This window comes from Somniosus microcephalus, unplaced genomic scaffold (assembly GCF_052327205.1).
Source record: "Somniosus microcephalus isolate GS21.2 unplaced genomic scaffold, FLI_Smic_1.0 scaffold1, whole genome shotgun sequence".
NCBI lineage: Eukaryota > Metazoa > Chordata > Chondrichthyes > Squaliformes > Somniosidae > Somniosus > Somniosus microcephalus.
Window position 1 is genome coordinate 1,390,389 of NW_028225188.1, and position 23,031 is coordinate 1,413,419.

Here is a 23,031-nt window from a genome sequence, read left to right on the forward strand (position 1 = left end):
ACCGACCCCTGGGCGTTGCGTGCTGGCGTCAGCGCGTAATCGGAGGGGGGTGATTGACGCGAGGCGCCCACCAATCAGGAGCGCGGAAAACGCTGGGAGGACCGGGCGGGCTGACGGTCCTCCAACCAATGGCGGCGCGGGAGGGAGGGGGGCGGGACCTCGGTGGGCTGCGTGCGCCGATCCAACCGACCCCCCCTGGGCGTTGCGTATATGCGTCAGCGCGTAAACGGAGAGGGAGTTGATTGACGCGACGCGCCCGCCAATCAGAAGCGCGGAAAACGCTGGGCGGACCGGGCGGGCTGACGGTCCTCCAACCAATGGCGGCGCGGGAGAGAGGGGGGCGGGACCTCGGTGGGCTGCAGGCCGCTTTCCTGCTTTCATTGTCGGCAGGAGCTGTTAAAGGGAAGGGGAGGAGGAGGTGGAAAAAACCCAGCTTGTGAGTGTTTATTCCTTTGCATTACCTTTATTGCAAGGCTATTCATCAATTGCATACATTTAAAAATAAGTGAACCTTTTCTCTTTTCGACTTTTATCCAGAACAAAGAGCCCTGGTGCTGTGAACATTTTGGTGGGCAGCCACTTTTAAAGGGACAAAGACCAGCATTCTTCCTCCCTCTCTCTCTCTCTCTTGTGAGTATTTGTGGTGGGTGAGAGGGTGGGGGGGTGAGTCAAAGGGGACTGCGGCCCCTTTTCAACAAAAAAATTGCTTGGTCATTTAAAGGGGAATGGGTGCCCCCCAGGTATTTAAAGGGGCAGTGCCTCTCTCTTTCTGTATCATGTAAGAGCAGGGAGGTTCTGCTTGAACTGTACAAAAACACCAGTTAGGCCACCGGCTAGAGTGCTGCGTGCAGTTCTGCTCGCCCCATTGCAGGAAAGATGTGACTGCTCGAGACGGGAGATTTTCGAGGATGTTGCCAGGACTAGAGAATTTCAGCTACAAGGAAAGATTGAATACATAGAAACATAGAAGATAGGAGCAGGAGTAGGCCATTCGGCCCCTCGAGCCTGTTCTGCCATTCAATGAGATCATGGCTGATCATCCAAATTAAGTACCCTGTCCCTGCCTTCTCCCCATATCCCTTTAGCCTTAAGAAATATATAAGTACAGGAGTAAAGAAGTTGGAGTCGATTATTAAGGAAACAGTAACAGAGCATTTGGATAAACATAATTTAATAGGACAGAGTCAGCATGGTTTTATGAAGGGGAAGTCCTGTTTGACAAATTTGCTTGAATTCTTTGAGGATGTAACATATAGGGTGGATAAAGGGGAACCAGTGGATGTGGTGTATTTGGACTTCCAAAAGGCATTTGACAAGGTGCCACACAAAAGATTACTGATCAAGATAAGAAATCACAGGATTGGGGGTAATATACTGGCATGGGTGGAAGATTGGCTATCTAACAGAAAACAAAGAGTTGGGATAAATGGTTCATTCTCGGGCTGGCAATCAGTAACTAGTGGTGTTCCGCAGGGGTCAGTGCTGGGACCCCAACTCTTTACAATCTATATTAACGATTTGGAGGAAGGGACCGAGTGCAACATATCCAAGTTTGCCGATGATACAAAGATGGGAGGGAAAGCAGTGTGTGAGGATGACATAAAAAACCTGCAAAAGGACATAGACAGGCTAAGTGAGTGGGCAGAGATTTGGCAGATGCAATATAATGTTGGAAAGTGTGAGGTTATGCACTTTGGCAGAAAAAATCAAAGAGCAAGTTATTATCTAAATGGAGAGAAACTGCAAAGTGCTACAGTACAAAGGGATCTGGGAGTCCTGGTGTATGAAACACAGAAGGTTAGTATGCAGGTGCAGCAGGTGATCAGGAAGGCCAATGGAATCTTGGCTTTTATTGCAAGGGGGATGGAGTATAAAAACAGGGAAGTCTTGCTGCAGTTATACAGGGTATTGGTGAGGCCACACCTGGAATACTGTGTGCAGTTTTGGTTTCCATATTTAAGAAAAGATATACTTGCTCTCGCAGTAGTTCAGAGAAGGTTCACTCGGTTGATTCCGGAGATGAGGGGGTTGACGTATGAGGAAAGGTTGAGTAGGTTGGGACTCTACTCATTGGAGTTCAGAAGAATGAGAGGCGACCTTATCGAAACATATAAGATTGTGAGGGGGCTTGATCGGGTGGATGTGGGGAGGATGTTTCCACTGATGGGTGAGATTAGAACTGGGGGGCATAATCTTAGAATAAGGGGCTGCCATTTCAAAACTGAGATGAGGAGAAACTTCTTCACTCAGAGGGTAGTAAATCTATGGAATTTGCTACCCCAGAGAGCTGTGGAAGCTGCAACATTAAATAAATTTAAAATGGAGATAGACAGTTTCCTAGCAGATAAGGGAATTAGGGGTTACGGGGAGCGGGCAGGGAAGTGGACGTGAGTCTAGATTCGGATCAGCCATCATCCTATTGAATGGCGGAGCAGGCCCGAGGGGCTGTATGGCCTACTCCTGCTCCTACTTCTTATGTTCTTATGTACTCCAATTATATAGGGCCTTGGTGAGACCACACCTGGAGTACTGTGTACAATTTTGGTCTCCTTACCTAAGGAAGGATATACTTGCCATAGAGGGAGTGCAATGAAGGTTCACTAGATTGATTCCTGGGATGAGAGGGACTGTCGTATGAGAAGAGATTGAGCAAACTAGGCCTGTATTCTCTTGAATTCAGAAGAATGAGAGGGGATCTCATTGAAACTTATAAAATTCTAACAGGACTAGACAGACTAGATGCAGGAAGGATGTTCCCGATGTTCGGGGAGTCCAGAATCAGGGGGTCACAGTCTAAAGATAAGGGGTAAGCCATTTAGGACAGAGATGAGGAGGAATTTCTTCACCCAGAGAGTGGTGAACGTGTGGAATTCTCTACCACAGAAGGCAGTGGAGGCCAATACATTAAATATATTCAAGAAGGAGTTAGATATATTTCTTAAGGCTGAAGGGATCAAGGGATATGGGGAGAAGGTAGGAACAGGGTACTGAGTTTGGATGATCAGCCATGATCTCATTGAATGGTGGAGCAGGCTCGAGGGGCCGAATGGCCTACTCCTGCTCCTATCTTCTATGTTTCTATGTCTTAAAGGAGGATAGCAAGGCGGAGAGGTTCAGGGAGGGAATTACAGAGCTTAGGGCCGAGGCAACAGAAGACACGGCCACTGATGGTTGAGCAATTATAATCATTGATGCTCAAGAGGGCAGAATTGGAGGAACGCAGATATCTCCGGGGGGAGGAGGTTGTTTTCTTTGGAACCGAGGAGGCTGAGGGGAGACCTGATTGAGGTGTATAAAATTCTGAGGGGCCTAGATAGGGAGGACCTATTTCCCTTGGCAGAGGGGTCCACAACCAGGGGGCATAGATTTAAAGTAATTGGTCGGAGCTTTAGAGGGGAGTTGAGGAGAAATGTTTTCACCCAGTGGGTGGTGGGGGTCTGGAACTCGCTGCCTGACAGGGTGGTAGAGGCAGAAACTCTCATCACATTTTAAAAAGTACTTGGATATGCACTTGAAGTGCCGTAACCTACGAGGCTACGGACCAAGTGCTGGAAAGTGGGATTAGTGTGGATAGCACTTAATCGGCCTGCACGGACAAGATGGGCCAAATGGCCTCCTTCTGTGCCGTAATTTTTCTGTGATTCTATCGCGGGGGGCGGGTGGTTGTGAGGCTGAAGGGAATAACTAAGATAGGGAGGGGCGAGGCCATGGAGGGATTTGAAAACAAGGATGAGAAGTTTGAAATCGAAGCATTGCTTAACCGGGAGCCAATGTAGGTCAGCGAGCACAGGGGTGATGGGTGAATGGGACTTGGTGTTGAGTTACGACACGGGTAGTTTTGGATCACCTCAAGTTTACATAGGGTAGAATGTGGGAGGCCAGCCAGGAGTGCGTTGGAATAGTCGAGTCTAGAGCTAACAAAGGCCCAGGTGAGGGTTTCAGCAGTGGATGAGCTGAGGCAAGGGCGGAGACGGGCCATGTTACCGAGGTGGAAATAGGCGGTGTTTGTTATGCTGCAGATATGTGTTCGGAAGCTCATTTCAGGGTCAAATACGACACCAAGGTTGTGAACAGTGTGGTTCAGCCTCAGACAGATGTTAGGGAGAGGGATGGAGTCAGTGGCTAGGGAACAGAGTTTGTGGCAGGGACCGAAAACAATGGCTTCGGTCTTCCCAATATTTAATTGGAGAACATTCCTGCTCACCCAGAACCGGATTAGAGATCGTGGAGGGGTCGAGAGAATTGGTGGTGAGGTAGAGCTGGGTGTCGTCAGCGTACATGTGGAAACTGAGGCTGTGTTTTCAGATGATGTCACCAAGGGGCAGCATTTAGATGAGAAATAGGAGGGGCCCAAGGATAGATCCTTGGGGGACACCAGAGGTAACGATGCGGGAGCGGGAAGAGAAGCCATTGCAGGTGATTCTGTGGCTATGATTAGATAGATAAGAATGGAACCAGGCGAGTGCAGTCCCGCCCAGCTGGACGACGGTGGAGAGGCGTTGGAGAAGGATGGAGTGGTCAACTGTCAAAGACTGCAGACAAGTCAGGAAGGACGAGGAGGGGTAGTTTACCTTTGTCACAGTCACAAAGGATGTCATTTTTGACTTTGAAACTTGATTTGACTTCAGGGCCAAGTCAGTGAGGTGGATTGGGCTGTTTCTGGCCCGCTGGTTATTGTGGGCACGGCTGGACACCAGACAAAATTAGCCAAAAAAAAAACTGCTTCCCCCCTTACCCTTTCTACACTCCTTTTACAGGGTTTTAGAAGTGGAGCATTTACAGCCAGGAAGCTCAAACCAAACATCACGTCAAGATCTGACAGAGTCGCTCGATTCATCAGGACCTGATTCAGTCGCTTCTCCAGTCTGCTGGCACACCCGTGAGTTCACACTGATGAGAGACCTTTTAAATGTTCTGAAAGAGCTTCAAAATCTACAAATACCTGAAGTGGGGAGAAACCCCGGCCCCGTGTGTGGGAAGGGATTCACTCAGCCATCCGCTCCAATGATACACCAGCAAGTTCACACTAGGGAGAGACCTTTAACCCGCTCCGTGTGTGGGAAGGGATTAATTGCACCATCCGTGCTGCTGAGACACCAGCTTGTCCACACCGATGAGAGACCGTTGACCTGCTCCGTGTTTTTGAAGCGATTCTCTCATTCTGCCACCCTCCTGAGACACCAGCTTGTTCACATTAAATGTTCTGACTGTGGGAAGAGATTTAACAGGTCCCAGGATCTGAAGAGACACCAGCTGGAGAGAGCAGGAGAGGTTCTGTTCACCTGCTCCGTGTGTGGGAAGAGATTCACTCGGTCCTCGAATCTGCTGGCACACCAGCGAGTTCACACTGGGGAGAGACCAGTGAAACATTCCGACTGTGGGAAAAGCTTTAAAAGGTCCCAGGAGCTGAAGGGACACCAGCTGGAGAGAGCAGGAAAGAGGCCATTCACCTGCTCCGTGTGTGGGAAGGGATTCACTCGGCCATCCCACCTACTGATACACCAGCGAGTTCACACTGATGAGAGACCATTTCAATGTTCTGACTGTGGGAAGAGCTTTAAAAGCTCCATGGAACTGAAGTTACACCAGCGAGTTCACACTGATGAGAGACCATTTAAATGTTATTACTGTGGGAAGAGCTTTAAAAGCTCCGTGGAACTGAAGGTACACCAGCGAGTTCACACTGATGAGAGACCATTTACATGTCCTGTCTGTGGGAAGAGCTTTAAAAGCTCCACGGAACTGAAGTTACACCAGCGAGTTCACACTGATGAGAGACCATTTAAATGTTCTGACTGTGGGAAGAGCTTTAAAAGCTGCGCGGAACTGAAGGTACACCAACGAGTTCACACTGATGAGAGACCATTTATATGTTCTGTCTGTGGGAAGAGCTTTAAAAGGTCCGGTGAGCTGAAGAGACACCAGCGAGTTCACACTGGGGAGAGGCCGTTCACCTGCTCCGTGTGTGGGAAGGGATTCACTCAGTCCTCGAATCTGCTCGAACACCAGCGAGTTCACACTGGGGAGAGGCCGTTCACCTGTTCCGTGTGTGGGAAGGGATACACTCAGTCCTCGACTCTGCTCGAACACCAGCGAGTTCACACTGGGGAGAGACCGTTCACCTGCTCCGTGTGTGGGAAGAGCTTTAAAAGCTCCGCGGAACTGAAGGGACACCAGCGAGTGCACACTGATGAGAGACCATTTACATGTTCTGTCTGTGGGAAGAGCTTTAAAACCTCTGGGGAGCTGAAGGGACACCAGCAAGTTCACACTGATGAGAGACCATTTAAATGTTCTGAGTGAGGAGGACATAAAAACCTGCAAAAGGACATAGACAGGCTAAGTGAGTGGGCAGAAATTTGGCAGATGGAATATAATGTTGGAAAGTGTGAGGTTATGCGCTTTGGCAGAAAAAAATCAAAGAGCAAGTTATTATCTAAATGGAGAGAAACTGCAAAGTGCTACAGTACAAAGGGATCTGGGGGTCCTGGTGCATGAAACACAGAAGGTTAGTATGCAGGTACAGCAGGTGATCAGGAAGGCCAATGGAATCTTGGCTTTTATTGCAAGGGGGATGGAGTATAAAAGCAGGGAAGTCTTGCTTTGTTATACAGGGTACTGGTGAGGCCACACCTGGAATATTGCATACAGTTTTGGTTTCCATATTTAAGAAAAGATATACTTGCTCTCGAGGCAGTTCAGAGAAGGTTCACTCGGTTGATTCCAGAGATGAGGGGGTTGACGTATGAGGAAAGGTTGAGTAGGTTGGGCCTCTACTCATTGGAGTTCAGAAGAATGAGAGGCGATCTTATCGAAACATATAAGATTGTGAGGGGGCTTGATTGGGTGGATGCGGGGAGAATGTTTCCACTGATGGGTGAGACTAGAACTAGGGGGCATAATCTTAGAATAAGGGGCTGCCCTTTCCAAACTGAGATGAGGAGCAACTTCTTCACTCAGAGGGTAGTAAATCTATGGAATTTGCTACCCCAGATAGCTGTGGAAGCTGCAACATTAAATAAATATAAAACGGAGATAGACAGTTTCCTAGCTGATAAGGGAATTAGGGGTTACGGGGAGCGGGCAGGGAAGTGGACGTGAGTCTAGGTTCGGATCAGCCATGATCCTATTGAATGGCAGAGCAGGCCCGAGGGGCCATATGGCCTACTCCTGCTCCTACTTCTTATGTTGTAAGAGCTTTAAAAGCTCCGGGAACCTGAAGAGACACCAACGAGCTCACATTGATCTGTAGCGCAGGGCCCTGCAGACAGCGGGGGCATCATGAACATGGAATGGATGAATGTTTTGAAATTCTTGTACTGCTGTTTAATCTTTAAGACTGTTGTGCTGATGATTCCTTTCGATTGACTGTTCATGGTGTTACATAGAATGTACAGCACAGAAACAGGCCATTCGGCCCAACTGGTCTATGCCAGTGTTTATGCCCCACACCCGCCCTACTTCAATTAACCCGATCAACATATCCTCCCATTCCTTTCTCCCTCGTGTGGCTTCCCCATAAATGCATCTGTGCTGTTCACCTCAACTACTCCCTGTGGTAGTGAGTTCCCCATTCTCACCATTCTCTGGGTAAAGACATTTCCCCTGAATTCCCTCCTGGATTTATAAGTGACTTTTATATTTATAGCCACATAAATATGATGAGATTTTGTTAAGCTGACCAGTATGTTGTTGTTCTTTGTCTTTTTCTGATGAATGCAACATTACTGAGCCCCTGTACCCGTGTTATGGGATGAAGTGCCAGACAAGTGAAGGCACAACGTCTGGGTGTGAATCTAATAATAACCTCATGGACCATATAGGTGTGATAACCAGACGGCTTGTGGTTATAGTCTGGTCACAGATGGACTAAATTCCCTGAATTAGCAGGAGTTCAGGAGGCGGTCAACAGACGGGTCCAAACAATCCCATTTCCTGAGTGGTAACCAAGCTTGTGTCTAAGAACAGGCCACTTAAGCCGTTGTCAGTTGGAACAGACTCGAGAAGATCGCGCGTGAATCCACTGTACTTCTATTCTCCAGATTGAGGGAATTATCACCCGATCTGTGTTATGCAGCGCTCTTAATAAAGCCTGGAGAGACCATTTGTGTTCTTGTGAGCTTGGTTATCTGGTATCTGAAACCCTGGGACTCCCGATCATTGGAGTCAACCTCAGTGTGTGGAAAGGGATTCCCTGGTGTATCCCACCCGCTGACACACCAGAGTGTCCACAGTGTGACTGCGGTGGGTCGATTCCACTGTTTCCGATGCCTTTAATCACATCCAGGACTGAACCATGTTAATTCAGGCAACTGGGGCTTGTTAATGTTAAAACCCCAATAACTGGGCTGGATTTTAATATTCTTTATAAATAAATCAGCTTTGTTTGAAACACACAGTCTATTGAGTCCCTGTTTCTACAATAAGCTATGGTGTGGAGATGCCGGAGTTGGACTGGGGTGGACAAATGTAAAAAGTCACACAACACCAGGTTATAGTCCAACAGCTTTATTTGAAATCACAAGCTTTCGGAGCGCTGCTCCTTCTTCAGGATGACTTGTTACATACATTCCCCGTCCTTTCAATAATTTAACTGTGAGCTGTGGTCAGTAGGTGGCACTCTTGCCTCTGAGTCCCACTCCAGAGACTTGAGCACAAAAATCTAGGCTGACACTCCAGTGCAGTGCTGAGGGAGTGCTGCACTGTCGGAGGTGCTGTCTTTCCAATGAGATGTTAAACCGAGGCCCTGTCTGCTCTCACAGTTGGACATAAATGATCCCACGGCACTATTTGAAGAAGAGCAGGGGTGTTATCCCCAATGTCTTGGCCAATATTTATCCTTCAATCAATGCTGGTACATGGAACTCGGTTAATTAGCTTCTGAAAGGTGTTTGTGTTTAGTTCATTCGATATAGGGAAAAATGTGGTTAGTATTAGAGACAGAGGGAGATATACAGATATCACTTAGCAACCAACCACCCTTGGATATTTTCAGAATAGAATGTTTAGATTAGAAATGTTATGTTATGATAAGAATGTCTGCAGACTAGAAGGGTTCTGCTTACCACAGCAAGGCCACGGTACTTTTACGTGCATCTAACGTTGTTGATGTATGTTGAAGAAACTGTCGACTTGTGTCTCTGGACGATGCATTAACCAGCGACTACCACATTAGGCAATGCCAGTTCCAGTTTGATAAGAAAGCACCGTATAAATATACTCCTGACATGTAGGTGGCGGAGAGGCTTTTGGGAGTCAGGAGGTGAGCCACTGGCTGCAGAATACCCAGCCTCTGATCTTTCCTCCTGGTCAGGATTGAGCTGAATTCCTTCCTGTTGAAAAATGCTTCGTGTGACATTTGGAGTTAACCCCTTAATAGCAGTATAAAAAATGTGAAATATTCAACTGTGGCGAAAATAATGAATGGCTGATGGGTCCTTTTTAAATGTGGAGGCTCAGATAATCAAAGTCCCAGTAACTCTTTCCCAAGGGTACAAAGGTCCTGTTTAAATAAAAGAGCTAGCATAGTGGATATGGAAGCTGGTGGGGGCAGGGGATCAATAGAAATGTTCCAGGCTGAGATGGATACATGGTTGTTGGGTAAGTGTATCGAGGGATATGGAAGCTGGCGGGATCGGGGGTCAATAGAAATGTTCCAGACTGAGATGGACACATGGTTGTTGGGTAAGTGTATCGAGGGATATGGAAGCTGGTGGGGGCGGGGGGTCAATAGAAATGTTCCAGACTGAGATGGATACATGGTTGTTGGGTAAGTGTATCGAGGGATATGGAGCAAAGGGGGGTAACTGGAGTCGAGGTACGGATCAGCCATGTTCTGATTGAATTGCAGAACGGGCATCGATGGAGCTGAAAGGCCTCCACCAGTATTCTGGGCTGGAGAACCATAATGATGGTGGGCTAAAAATAAGCCCTTTTCAATTTAATTTAAAATAAGACAATACTTCAGAAAATATGATTAAATATAAAATAAATATTCACAACCTCCGCCTTTTTACTTTAGACACACCCCTCCTCCAGCATTCATCTGTGTGAAAGGCTCAGAGGGTGTGGAATTCTTAAAGTGCATCCAGGAGAGCTTTTTGAGCCAGCATGTAGAAAGTCCTACAACAGAGGGGGCGGTACTGGACCTAATTCTAGGGAATGTAGCTGGGCGTGTGGTAGAAGTGTTAGTAGGAGAGCATTTTGGTGACAGTGACCATAATTCGGTGAGATTTAAGGTAGTCATGGAGAAGGACAAAGATGGACCAGAAATAAAGGTTCTAAATTGGGGGAAGGCCGATTTTAATATGATAAGGCAGGATCTGGCCAAAGTGGACTGGGATCAGCTACTTGTAGGAAAATCCACATCAGAGCAGTGGGAGTCTTTCAGAAAGGAAATAGAGAGAGTACAATGGCAACATGTTCCCGTAAAGGTCAAGGGTGGGACCAACAAGCCCAGGGAACCCTGGATGTCAAGGGATATACGAGAATGGATTAGTAAAAAAAGGGAGGCTTTTGGCAGATACAAAGGACTAAAAACAGTGGAAGCCCTAGAGGAGTATAGAAAGTGCAGGGGGGGTACTTAAAAAAGAAATTCGGAGAGCAAAGAGGGGGCATGAAATAACACTGGTGGACAAAATAAAGGAAAATCCCAAGGTGTTTTATAAGTATATTAAGGGCAAGAGGATAACCAGGGAAAGAATAGGGACCAAAGTAGCAATCTGTGTGTAGAGCCAGAAGATATTGGTGGGGTTTTAAATGAATATTTTGCATCTGTGTTCCCTATGGAGAAGGATGATGTAGGCATAGAAATCAGGCAGGGGGATTGTGATATACTTGAACAAATTAGTATTGAGAGGGAGGAGGTACGAACGGTTTTAGCGCGCTTAAAAGTGGATAAATCCCCAGGCCCTGACGGGATGTATCCCAGGTTGCTGGGTGAGGCAAGGGAGGAGATTGCAGGGGCTCTGACACAAATTTTCAGAACCTCTCTGGCTACAGGGGAGGCGCCAGAGGACTGGAGGACAGCTAACGTAGTACCATTGTTCAACAAGGGTAGTAGGGATAAACCAGGGAATTACAGGCCAGTGAGCCTAACATCAGTGGTAGGGAAATTATTGGAAAAAATTCTGTGTCGGGGAGATCATGTCTAACCAATTTGATTGAATTTTGAGAGGGGGTGACCAGGTGTGTGGATGAGGGTAGTGCAGTTGATGTAGTTTACATGGACTTCAGTAAGGCTTTTGACAAAGTCCCACATGGGAGATTGGTCAAGAAGGTAAGAGCCCATGGGATCAAGGGCAATTTGGCACATTGGATCCAAAATTGGCTTAGTGGCAGGAAGCAGAGGATGATGGTCGAAGGTTGTTTTTGTGACTGGAAGCCTGTGCCCAGTGGTGTACTGCAGGGATCGGTGCTGGGTCCTTTGCTGTTTGTAGTATACATTAATGGTTTAGATATGAATGTAGGAGGTATGATCAGTAAGTTTGCAGATGACACAAAAATTGGTGGGGTGGTAAATAGCGAGGGGGGAAGCCTCAGGCTACAGGACGATATAGACGGATTAGTCAGATGGGCAGAACAGTGGCAAATGGAATTTAACCCTGAAAAGTGTGAGATGATGCATTTTGGGAGGACTAACAAGGCAAGGGAATACACAATGAATGGTAGGACCATAGGAAGGACAGAGGATCAGAGGGACCTTGGTGTGCATGGACATAGATCCCTGAAGGCAGCAGGACAGGTAGATAAGGTGGTTAAAAAGGCTTATGGGATACTTATATTCTATGCCTCAGCTAATGAAGGCAAGAGCAGGGAGGTTATGATGGAGCTGTACAAAACGCTAGTTAGGCCACAGCTGGAATACTGTGTGCAGTTCTGGTCGCCACACTATAGGAAGGATGTGAAATAACAACAGAAAATGCTGGAAAAACTCCGCAGGTCAGGCAACATCCGTGGAGAGAAATTTGAGTTGACGTTTCGGGTCGAACCCTTCTTCAAAACTGGAAAGAAAAGATAGATCGGAGGCAGGGCTGCGATCGGACAAAAGAATAAAAGAAACAAAAGAAGTAAAAGAGATTAGAAGCTAGACGAGATGGTAATATGCTGAGATTAGGTGTAAAGTGTACTGGCAGGGCAAAAGATAGCTGCCAGGTGTGAGAGAGAAACAAAAGGAAAGGGCGGGGGGGGGGAAAAGGAGTGGAAAAATTACAAGAAAAAATGAAATGGGGGCCGAGCTTATGATCTGAAATTGTTGAACTCGATATTGAGTCCGGAAGGCTGCAGACTGCCTAATCGGAAGATGAGGTGCTGTTCCTCGAGTTTACGTTGAGCTTCCGTGGAACAATACAAGAGGCCAAGGACGGTGAGGTCCGAGTGGGAATGGAGCGGTGAATTAAAGTGACGGGCGACGGGAAGCTCGGGGTCACCCTTACGGACTGAACGGAGGTGTTCCGCAAAGCGGTCACCCAATCTGCGTTTGGTCTCCCCAATGTAGAGGAGATCACATCGTGAGCAGCGAATACAGTACACTAGATTGCGAGAAGTACAAGTAAATCGCTGTTTCACCTGGAAGGGGTGTTTGGGGCCCTGGACAGTGGGAAGGGGGGAGGTATAGGGGCAGGTGTTACATCTCCTCCGCTTGCACGGGAAGGTGCCAGGCGAAGGGGAAGGGCTGTTTGGGGTGATAGAGGAGTGGACTAGGGTGTCTCGGAGGGAGCGGTCCCTGCGGAATGCTGAAAGGGGAGGGGAGGGGAAGATACGTTTGGTGGTGGGATCACTTTGGAGGTAGCAGAAATGCCGGAGGATGATCCGTTGAATGTGGAGGCTGGTGGGGTGAAAGGTGAGGACAAGGGGAACCCTATCGTGGTTCCGGGAGGGAGGGGCAGGGGTGAGGGCAGAAGTGCGGGAGATAGAACTGACACGGTCGAGGGCCGTGTCAACCACGGTAGAGGGGAATCCTCGGTTGCGGAAAAAGGAAGACATGTCTGAAGCACTGGTGTGGAAGGTGGCATCGTCGGAGCAGATACGGCGGAGGCGGAGAAACTGGGAGAATGGAATAGAGTCCTTACAGGAAGCGGGGTGGGAGGAAGTGTAGTCCAGGTAGGAAGGATGTGATTGCATTGGAGAGGGTGCAGAGGAGATTCACCAGGATGTTACCTGGGCTGGAGCGCTTCAGCTATGAGGAGAGACTGGACAGGCTGGGGTTGTTTTCCTTAGAGCAGAGAAGGCTGAGGGGGGACCTGATTGAGGTGTACAAAATTATGAGGGGCATAGATAGGGTAGATAGAAAGGAACTTTTCCCCTTAGTAGAGGGGTCAATAACCAGGGGACATAGTTTCGAGGTAAGGGGCAGGAGGTTTAGAGGGGATTTGAGGAAAAACTTTTTCACCCAGAGGGTGGTTGGAATCTGGAACTCACTGCCTGAAAGGATGGTAGAGGCAGGAACCCTCACAACATTCAAGAAGCATTTAGATGAGCACTTGAAACGCCATAGCATACAAGGCTACGGACCCAGTGCTGGAAAATGGGATTAGAATAGACAGGGCTTGATGGCCGGCGTGGATACGATGGGCCGAAGGGCCTCTTTCTGTGCTGTATAACTCTATGACTCTAACTCTGAGCCGAAGTTCCTCGAGTTGCAGACACTTCTGGTCACCACACTTTAGGAAGGATGTGAAGGCCCTTGAGAGGGTGCAGAGGAGATTTACCAGAATGGGTCCGGGGATGGGGGATCTTAGCTCCAAGGACAGGTTGGAGAAGCTGGATTTGTTTTCATTAGAGCAAAGGAGGTTGAGGGCTGATTTGACAGAGGTGTACAAGATTATGACGGGTTTGGATAGGCTAGACGGGGAAAGGCTGTTCCCACTAGTTGATGGTACAAGGACTAGGGGACACAGATTTAAGGTTTTGGGCAAGAGATACAGGGGGGATGTGAGGAAAAACTTTTTTACGCAGCGAGTGGTGAGGACCTGGAACTCACTGCCGACGGAAGTGGTGGAAGCGGAGACACTGAATGTTTTCAAGGGGAGACTGGACAGGCACTTGGGGGAAATAAACTTGCAGGGCTACGGGGATAGAGCGGGGAATGGGACTGACTGGATTGCTCTACAGAGAGCCGGCACGGACTCGATGGGCCGAATGGCCTCCTTCTGTGCCTCTATGACTCTATGTGGTTGCTGTGGATCACACTGGGGTCCACCAGCTCCCACATGCTACAGCTGCAACACATCACCTGCCCGGCCATCTCTATTGTATTTTATTTAACTAATTAGGTTTCCAAGGTTTGAAATAACCAATTGTCTATTAATAGTTTTTAATCTAGGTAATAACCTTGTTTAATTTATTACATTTAGTTATATGCTTTAGGTCTTTACTGTAACTTAGCCCACAGTCCTAATTAAACCCGAGTTGTTTATATATTTTCACGTATCAAGCAGCCCCTCTTACCCCCACCTCATCGAATTCGCTCACTCACCCAATTCCCGAGTTAAGTACTCTGTAGAAGCCGTACTCCGTAGAACTGGACTCCGTGCTACTTACCTCCCAAACATTTCTCCTTCCGCACTCAAAAGGCCGATGAATTTCAGGTCCTGATGAATGGAGTGACTCTCTGAGATCTTGATGTGAAGTTTGGTTTGAGTTTCCCCGTCTGTCAATCCTGCCCTTCTCACAGCCTGTGAAAGGAGTTTCCAAAAGCCATCACTGAGAGTCCAGGACAGAAATTGACAACATTCTCCCCCAGCAACAATTCTCTTGTCCTCACCCAATCACGTTCCCTTAGCAACAAGGTATTGAAACTTCTTTTATACATTCTCGCAAAATATTACACACAGGTGTCTTCAACCAATCTCGCTCCCCAGCAACAACTCCCCGGTCCTCACAGGATACTAGTTTGGCAACATAAAATGATATGGAACCTTCCAGAACTTTGGGCACTTTTTAATGGTTAATTACAAAACGGGCAGTTTTGCAGCTACCAATTACTGTAACTCATCAATACTCACAATTCTCATTCATCGACTTTGCATCATAGAATAGTAGAATTACATTAATACATCCAAAGGGCTTCCAGCAAGTAGTTTACAGAAGGCTGCACCACTGAATAAATGTGAAATATTTAGTGTTTCCCACATTCAATAACTGTTCATTTTATTTTGCCTCATTTGAACACATTAATCTGACTGGCTGAAGGGCACTGATGTAATTTGATTGGCGGCCTTCTATCAATTATCTTGCCTACCCTCAATCTGGCAAGAAACTACTTAAAAATGTCGACTATTCCTCAATTCAATTAATGTCAAGCACAATGGTTTTAATGGGAACAGACACAAACAGTTAATTCCTGCCCCTTGCCCACCACAACAGCACTTAGACATACTATGGGGAATCCTCATGGAACAAAGATGGAAGCTTTGTGAATTTAACACAAAATGGGGGCAGCGAATGTTATAAAGCCTAAGGGGGAATTACAGGTTGTGTCCCGAGCTGAGCCGCCCCCTCTTAAGCTGAGTTTGTTTTGTCTTGTTTCTTATTTACAAGTTCACTTCTTACAAAACATTCTTTAATTCTTTATGTTGCTGCTTTAAGCTATATAATTTTCACCCTAACAGATATGCACTTGAAGTGCCGTAACCTACAAGGCTACGGACCAAGTGCTGGAAAGTGGGATTAGGGAGGATAGCTCTTTGTCGGCCGGCACGGACAAGATGGGCCGAATGGCCTCCTTGTGTGCTGTAAATGTCTATGATTCTATGATTCATTGATCATCCCATTCCCAAGCTGACTCTGTGTTAACACCTCAGACGAGCCGTCCCACGTAGGGTGACTCCCTCAACCTGTTCTCCCAGTTACAGAACCAGATTGTCTCTCTCAGGAATGCCCAAGCCTCTGTTGTCTGGGCACCAACTCACTCGTGACCTCACATGTTGCCAACAAGTCTGCTGCCGGAGCAGTTTGCAGTGTTATTAGGTCTGTGGGTCTCTTAGCAACAACCTCCCTTATCGAGGCAAAGGGCTCATCTCCTGACTTTGGGTGTTATCATTCCAAACTTCAGCATTCTCTGTCTTTTAGCTTCAATCTGTCTGTGTCCACCCAGTGACAACACTGAGCTCCTCCCTCCAACCACTGACACTCACCCTCACCCTCTTGCTGAGAAAGAAAGACTTGCATTTATATAGCGCCTTTCACAATCTCAGGACGTCCCAGGGCGCTTTACAGCCAATGAAGAACTTCTGAAGTGTAGTCACTGTTGTAATGTAGGAAACGCGGCAGCCAATTGGTGCACAGCAAGCTCCCACAAACAGCAATGTGACAACGACCAGATAATCTATTTCGGTGATGTTGATTGAGGGATAAATATTGGCCCCAGGACACCGGGGAGAACTCTCCTGCTCTTCTTCAATGTAGTGCCATGGGATCTTTTACATCCACCTGAAAGAGCAGACGGGGGCCTCGGTTTAACATCTCATCCGAAAGATGGCACCTCTGACAGCGCAGCACTCTCTCAGTACTGGAGTGTCAGCCTAGATTTTTATGCTCAAGTCTCTGGACTGGGACTTGAACCCACGACCTTCTGACTCAGAGGTGAGAGTGCTGCCCACTGAGCTAAAGTGCCTGGAGCTAAGCCAGCTGGGATACTTGACATAGGATGACATCGGATATACGGCACAGAAACAGGCCATTCGGCCCAACCAGTCCATGCGGTGTTTATGCTCCACTCGAGCCTCCTCCCGTCTTTCCTCATCTAAATCTATCAGCATAACCCTCGATTCCCTTCTCCCTCATATGCTTGTCTAGCCTCCCCTTAAATGCATCGATACTATTCGCTTCAACCACTCCCTGTGGCAGCGAGTTCCACATTCTCACCACTCTCTGGGTAAAGAAGTTTCTGCTGAATTCCCTATTGGATTTCTTGGTGACTATCTTATATTGAGGCCTCTAGTTATGCTCTTCCCCACAAGTGGAAACATTCTCTCTGTATCCACTCTATCAACATTTTTCATAATTTTAAAGCCCTCTATTAGGTCATCCCTCAGCCTTCTGTTTTCAAGAGAAAAGAGACCCAGCCAGTTCATCCTTTCCTGATATGTATACCCTCGCATTTCTGGTATCATCCTTGTAAATCTTCTCTGCACCCTCTCCAGTGCCTCTATATCCTTTTTATAATATGGTGACCAGAACTGTACGCAGTACTCCAAGTGTGGTCTAACCAAGGTTCGATACTGGTTTAGCATAACTTCACTACTTTTCAATTCTATCCCTCGAGAAATAAACCCCAGTGCTTGGTTTGCTTTTTTTATGGCCTTGCTTACCTGTGTCGCAACTTTTAGTGATTTGTGTATTTGTACTCCGAGATCCCTTTGTTCCTCTACCCCACCTAGACTCGCACCCTCCAAGTGATAAGTGACCTCCCCATTCTTTCTACCAAAATGTAATACCTCACATTTATCTGTTCAGCCTTGGTCACTCTGCAAAAACTCTGAAATGTTTAATAATGAAATCAGGGAGTCAAAAAGCTCAGGTGAGGCAGTTTAAAAAGACAGTCCCTGACCAGAGATTGCTGGATGCTGACACTCGGCGCTCACGAGGATAGAATGTCCCATTCCCCAGGCACGGACATCCAGCACCTTGATCACAGCAACAATTCACAAAGCGTTGGCAATGTAACTTGGAGCAGAGACGGTTAAGTGGAGCTGTGATCGAGGTGCTCAAAATTATGAGAGGTTTTGATCGAGCAAACAAGGAGAAGCTGTTGTCACTGGCAGGAGGGTCGGTAACGAGAGGACACAGATTTCAGATCATTGGCAAAAGAATCGAGAGAGGAAATGAGGAGACTTTTTTTACACAGCGAATTGTGATGACCTGGAATGCACTGCCTGAATGGGAGGTGGAAGCAGATTCAATAGTAACTTTCAAAAGGGAATTGGATATATACTAAAAGCAGAAATTTGCAGGGCTGTGGGGAAAGAGCAGGGCAGTGGGACTAATTGCATCGCTCTTTCAGAGAGCTGGCACCAGCACGATGGGCCGAAAGGCATCCTACTGTGCTCTATGATTCTATAACATCAGCTTCTCTCTGCACACTAGTACTGAGAGAACAGGGAATAATCTTTAAATCCAGCTCAGTTATTGGGGTTTTAACATTAACAAGCCCCAGTTGCCTGAATTAACATGGTTCAGTCCTGGATGTGATTAAAGGCATCGGAAACAGTGGAATCGACCCACTGCAGTCACACTGTGGACACTCTGGTGTGTCAGCGGGTGGGATACACCAGGGAATCCCTTTCCACACACTGAGGTTGACTCTAATGATCGGGAGTCCTAGGGTTTCGGATACCAGATAATCAAGCTCACAAGAACACAAATTGTCTCTCCAGGCTTTATTAAGAGCGCTGCATAACACAGATCGGGTGATAATTCCCTCAATCTGGAGAATAGAAGTACAGTGGTACAGAGGGCCATTCAAGTGGAGGGAGTAAAAAGAAATGTTGTAGTGGTAGGGGATAGTATCATTAGGGGGATAGATAGGGTTCTCTGCAGTCAAGAGCGGGAGTCCCGAAGGCTGTGTTGCCTGCCTGGTGCCAGGGTTAAGGACATCTCTTCTGGGCTGGAAAGAAACTTGCAGTGGGAGGGGGAGGATCCAGTTGTCGTGGTCCATGTTGGTACAAACGACGTAGATAGGACAAGGAAGACGGTTCTGTTAAAGGAGTATGAGCAGCTAGGGGTCAAATTAAAAAACAGAACCTCAAGGGTAATAATCTCTGGGTTATTACCTGAGCCACGAGCGAATTTGGCTAGGATAAATAAAATTAAAGAGTTAAATGTGTGGCTCAAAGACTGGTGTGGGAGAAATGGGTTTTGCTTCTTGGGACACTGGCACCAGTACTGGGACAGGAGGGAGCTGTTCTGTTGGGACGGACTCCACTTGGCCAGTGCTGGGACTAGAGTCCTGGCGAATCATATAACTAGGGCTGTAGAGAGGGCTTTAAACTAATTAGTGGGGGGGAGGTTTCTAGAGAGCAAATAATAGAAATGACAACAGAGAAGGTCATAGACTTAGGTAGCAGTGGGGGAATTAAAAAACAGAATGTGTCAGGAAGGGACAGAAGGTATGGAGTAAAAAGTAAAGTACTAAGAAGGGAAAAAACAGGAACTAAGTGTTACAAAACATATTTGAAAGTTCTTTATCTGAATGCACGTAGCATTCGTAACAAAATGAATGAGTTAACGGCACAAATAATGACATATGGGTATGATCTTGTGGCCATTACAGAAACATGGCTGCAGGGTGACCATGACTGGGAATTAAACATACCAGGTTATTTAACAATCAGGAAGGACAGGCAGGAAGGGAGAGGAGGTGGGGTAGCTATGTTAATAAAGGAAGGAATCACTATAATACAGAGAAATGATATTGGGTCAAAGGAGCAGGATAGTGAAACAGTTTGGGTGGAGGTAAGGAATAATAAGGGGAAAAAAACACTAGTGGGTGTAGTCTATAGGCCTCCGAACAGTTGCAACTCTGTTGGACGGAGTATTAATCAGGAAATAGTTGAGGCTTGTAATAAGGGAACAGCTATAATTATGGGGGATTTTAATTATCATATTAACTGGACAAATCAAATTGGGCAGAGCAGCCTTGAGGAAGAGTTCATTGAGTGTATTAGGGATGGGTTTCTTGAGCAGTATGTAACTGAACCGACCAGGGGGCAAGCCACCTTAGATTTGGTCCTGTGTAATGAGACAGGATTAATTAAAAATGTCCTAGTAAAGGATCCCCTTGGAATGAGTGACCATAACATGGTTGAGTTCCATATTCAATTAGAGGGTGAGAAGGTTGGATCTCAAACAAGCGTGCTGAGCTTGAATAAAGGAGACTATGAAGGTATGAGAGCGGAATTAATTAGAGTGGACTGGGAAAATAGATTAAAGGGTAAGACGGTACATGACCAGTGGTGTACATTTAAGGAGTTATTTTACAACTTCCAAAAAAAATATATTCCACTGAGGAAAAAAGGGTGTAAAAGAAAAGATAGCCATCCGTGGCTAAGTAAAGTAATTAAGGATAGTATCCGACTAAAAACAAGGGCATATAAGGTAGCCAAATCTAGTGGGAGGATGGAAGATTGGGAAGTCTTTAAAAGACAGCAAAAAATAACAAAAAGATTGATTAAGAAAGGGAAGATAGATTATGAAAGTAAATTAGCAAAAAATATAAAAACAGACAGTAAAAGTTTCTATAGTTATATAAAAAGAAAAAGGGTGGCTAAAGTAAATGTTGGTCCCTTAGAGGATGAGACCGGGAAATTAATGGTGGGAAACATGGAGATGGCAAAAACACTGAACAATTATTTTGTATCAGTCTTTACAGTAGAGGACACTAAGAATATCCCAACACTGGACAAACAGGGGGCTCTAGGGGGGGAGGAACTAAATACGATTAAAATCACTAAGGAAGTGGTACTTGGTAAAATAATGGGACTCAAGGCGGATAAATCCCCTGGACCTGATGGCTTGCATCCCAGGGTCTTGAGGGAAGTAGCGGTAGGGATTGTGGATGCATTGGTAATAATTTTCCAAAACTCACTGGACTCAGCAAAGGTCCCGGCAGATTGGAAAACTGCTAATGTAACACCCTTATTTAAAAAGGGTAGTAGGCAGAAGGCTGGAAACTATAGACCTGTTAGCCTAACATCTGTGGTTGGTAAAATGTTAGAGTCCATTATTAAGGAGACAGTAACGGGACATTTGGATAAACATAATTTAATAGGGCAAACTCAGCATGGTTTCATGAAGGGGAAGTCATGTTTAACAAATTTGCTTGAGTTTTTTGAGGAAGTAACATACAGGGTGGATAAAGGGGAACCAGTGGACGTAGTGTATTTAGACTTCCAAAAGGCATTTGACAAGGTGCCACACAAAAGATTATTGCTCAAGATAAAAAATCACGGGATTGGGGGTAATATTCTGGCGTGGGTGGAGGATTGGCTCTCTAACAGAAAGCAGAGAGTTGGGATAAATGGTTCGTTCTCAGATTGGCAACCAGTAACTAGTGGTGTTCCGCAGGGGTCAGTGCTGGGTCCCCAACTCTTTACAATCTATATTAACGATTTGGAGGAGGGGACCGAGTGTAACATATCAAAGTTTGCAGATGATACAAAGATGGGAGGGAAAGTAGTGAGTGAGGAGGACATAAAAAACCTGCAAAGGGACATAGACAGGCTAAGTAAGTGGGCAGAGATTTGGCAGATGGAATACAATACTGGAAAGTGTGAGGTTATGCACTTTGGCAGGAAAAATCATAGAGCAAGTTATTATCTTAATGGCAAGAAACTGGAAAGTACTGTAGTACAAAGGGATCTGGGGGTCCTGGTGCACGAAACTCAAAAAGTTAGTATGCAGGTGCAGCAAGTGATTAAGAAGGCCAATGGAATGTTGGCTTTTATTGCTAGGGGGTTGGAATATAAAAACAGGGAGGTATTGCTGCAGTTGTACAAGGTATTGGTGAGGCCGCACCTGGAATACTGCATACAGTTTTGGTGTCCATACTTAAGAAAAGACATACTTGCTCTCGAGTCAGTACAAAGAAGGTTCACTCAGTTAATCCCGGGGATGAGGGGGTGGACATATGAGGAGAGGTTGAGTAGATTGGGACTCTACTCATTGGAGTTCAGAAGAATGAGAGGCGATCTTATTGAAACATATAAGATTGTGAAGGGGCTTGATCGGGTGGATGCGGTGAGGATGTTCCCAATGATGGGCGAAACTAGAACTAGGGGGCATAATCTTAAAATAAGGGGCTGCTCATTCAAAACTGAGATGAGGAGAAACTTCTTCACTCAGAGGGTGGTAGGTTTGTGGAATTTGCTGCCCCAGAAAGCTGTGGAAGCTACATCATTAAATAAATTTAAAACAGAAATAGATAGTTTCCTAGAAGTAAAGGGAATAAAGGGTTACGGGGAGCGGGCAGGAAATTGGACATGAGTCTGGGTTCGGAATGGTCATGGCCCTGTGGGTAGTGGAGCGGGCCCAGGGGCCGTGTAGCCTTGTTCTGCTCCTACTGTGTTCTAATTCTGTTAGATTTCAGGAGATGGTTTTATTCCTGTTCCTGGCTGGGGTGGAGATCGCCTTTACAGAAGGTAAGTACTGTAGAAAATATAGGGACAGAGTGATCCCCTGGAAGAATTTCGATCGCCTAGATGGGTCGGAGAGGAATTTCCCAGATTTTTTTCTCCCAAATTGGCCATTGGGTCTTTATCTGGTTTTTCGCCTCTCCCGGGAGATCACATGGGTTCGGGTGGATGCAGAGTGATAGAAGATTTGAGGTTAGGATCAGATCAGCCATGATCTTATTGAATGGTGGAGCAGGCTCGAGGGGCCGATTGGCCTACTCCTGCTCCTATTTCTTATGTTCTTATGTTCTTCTTGAGTCTGTTCCAACTGACAACGGCTTAAGTGGCCTGTTCTTATACACAAGCTTGGTTACCGCTCAGGAAATGGGACTGTTTGGACCCGTCTGTTGGCCGCCTCCTGAACTCCTGCTAATTCAGGGAATTTAGTCCATCTGTGACCAGACTATAACCACAAGCCCATCTAGTTATCACACCTATACGGTCCGTGAGGTTATTATTAGATTCACACCCAGACGTTGTGCCTTCACTTGTCTGGCACTTCATCCCATAACACGGGTACAGTGGCTCAGTAATGTTTCATTCATCAGAAAAAGACAAAGTACAACAACATACTGGGCAGCTTAACAGAATCTCATCATATTTATGGGGCCATAAATATAATAGTCATTAATAAATCCAGGAGGGAATTCAGGAGAAATTTCTTTACCCAGAGAGTGATGAGAATGGGGAATTCACTCCCACAAGGAGTAGTTGAGGTGAATGGCATAGGTGTATTTAAGGAGAAGCCAGATAAACATAGGAGGATATGTCGGAGGAGGCTCGTGTGGAGCATAAACCCTGGCATGGACCAGTTGGGCCGAATGGCCTGTTTCTGTGCTGTACATTCAATGTAATAACA

The 23,031-nt window shown here is 46.4% G+C and overlaps 1 protein-coding gene across 1 annotated transcript in view; it reads left to right on the forward strand.

Moving 5' to 3' along the window:
- Positions 1-210: 210 nt before the first annotated feature.
- The window catches only part of LOC147084131 (uncharacterized), a 91,669-nt gene continuing 68,848 nt past the window's right edge, over positions 211-23,031 (forward strand). Inside the window, exons 1-2 of the mRNA XM_085979828.1 lie at positions 211-222; positions 5,404-6,213. Of these exons, the coding sequence (XP_085835954.1) occupies positions 211-222; positions 5,404-6,213 (822 nt within the window). The remainder of the gene's footprint in view (positions 223-5,403; positions 6,214-23,031) is intronic.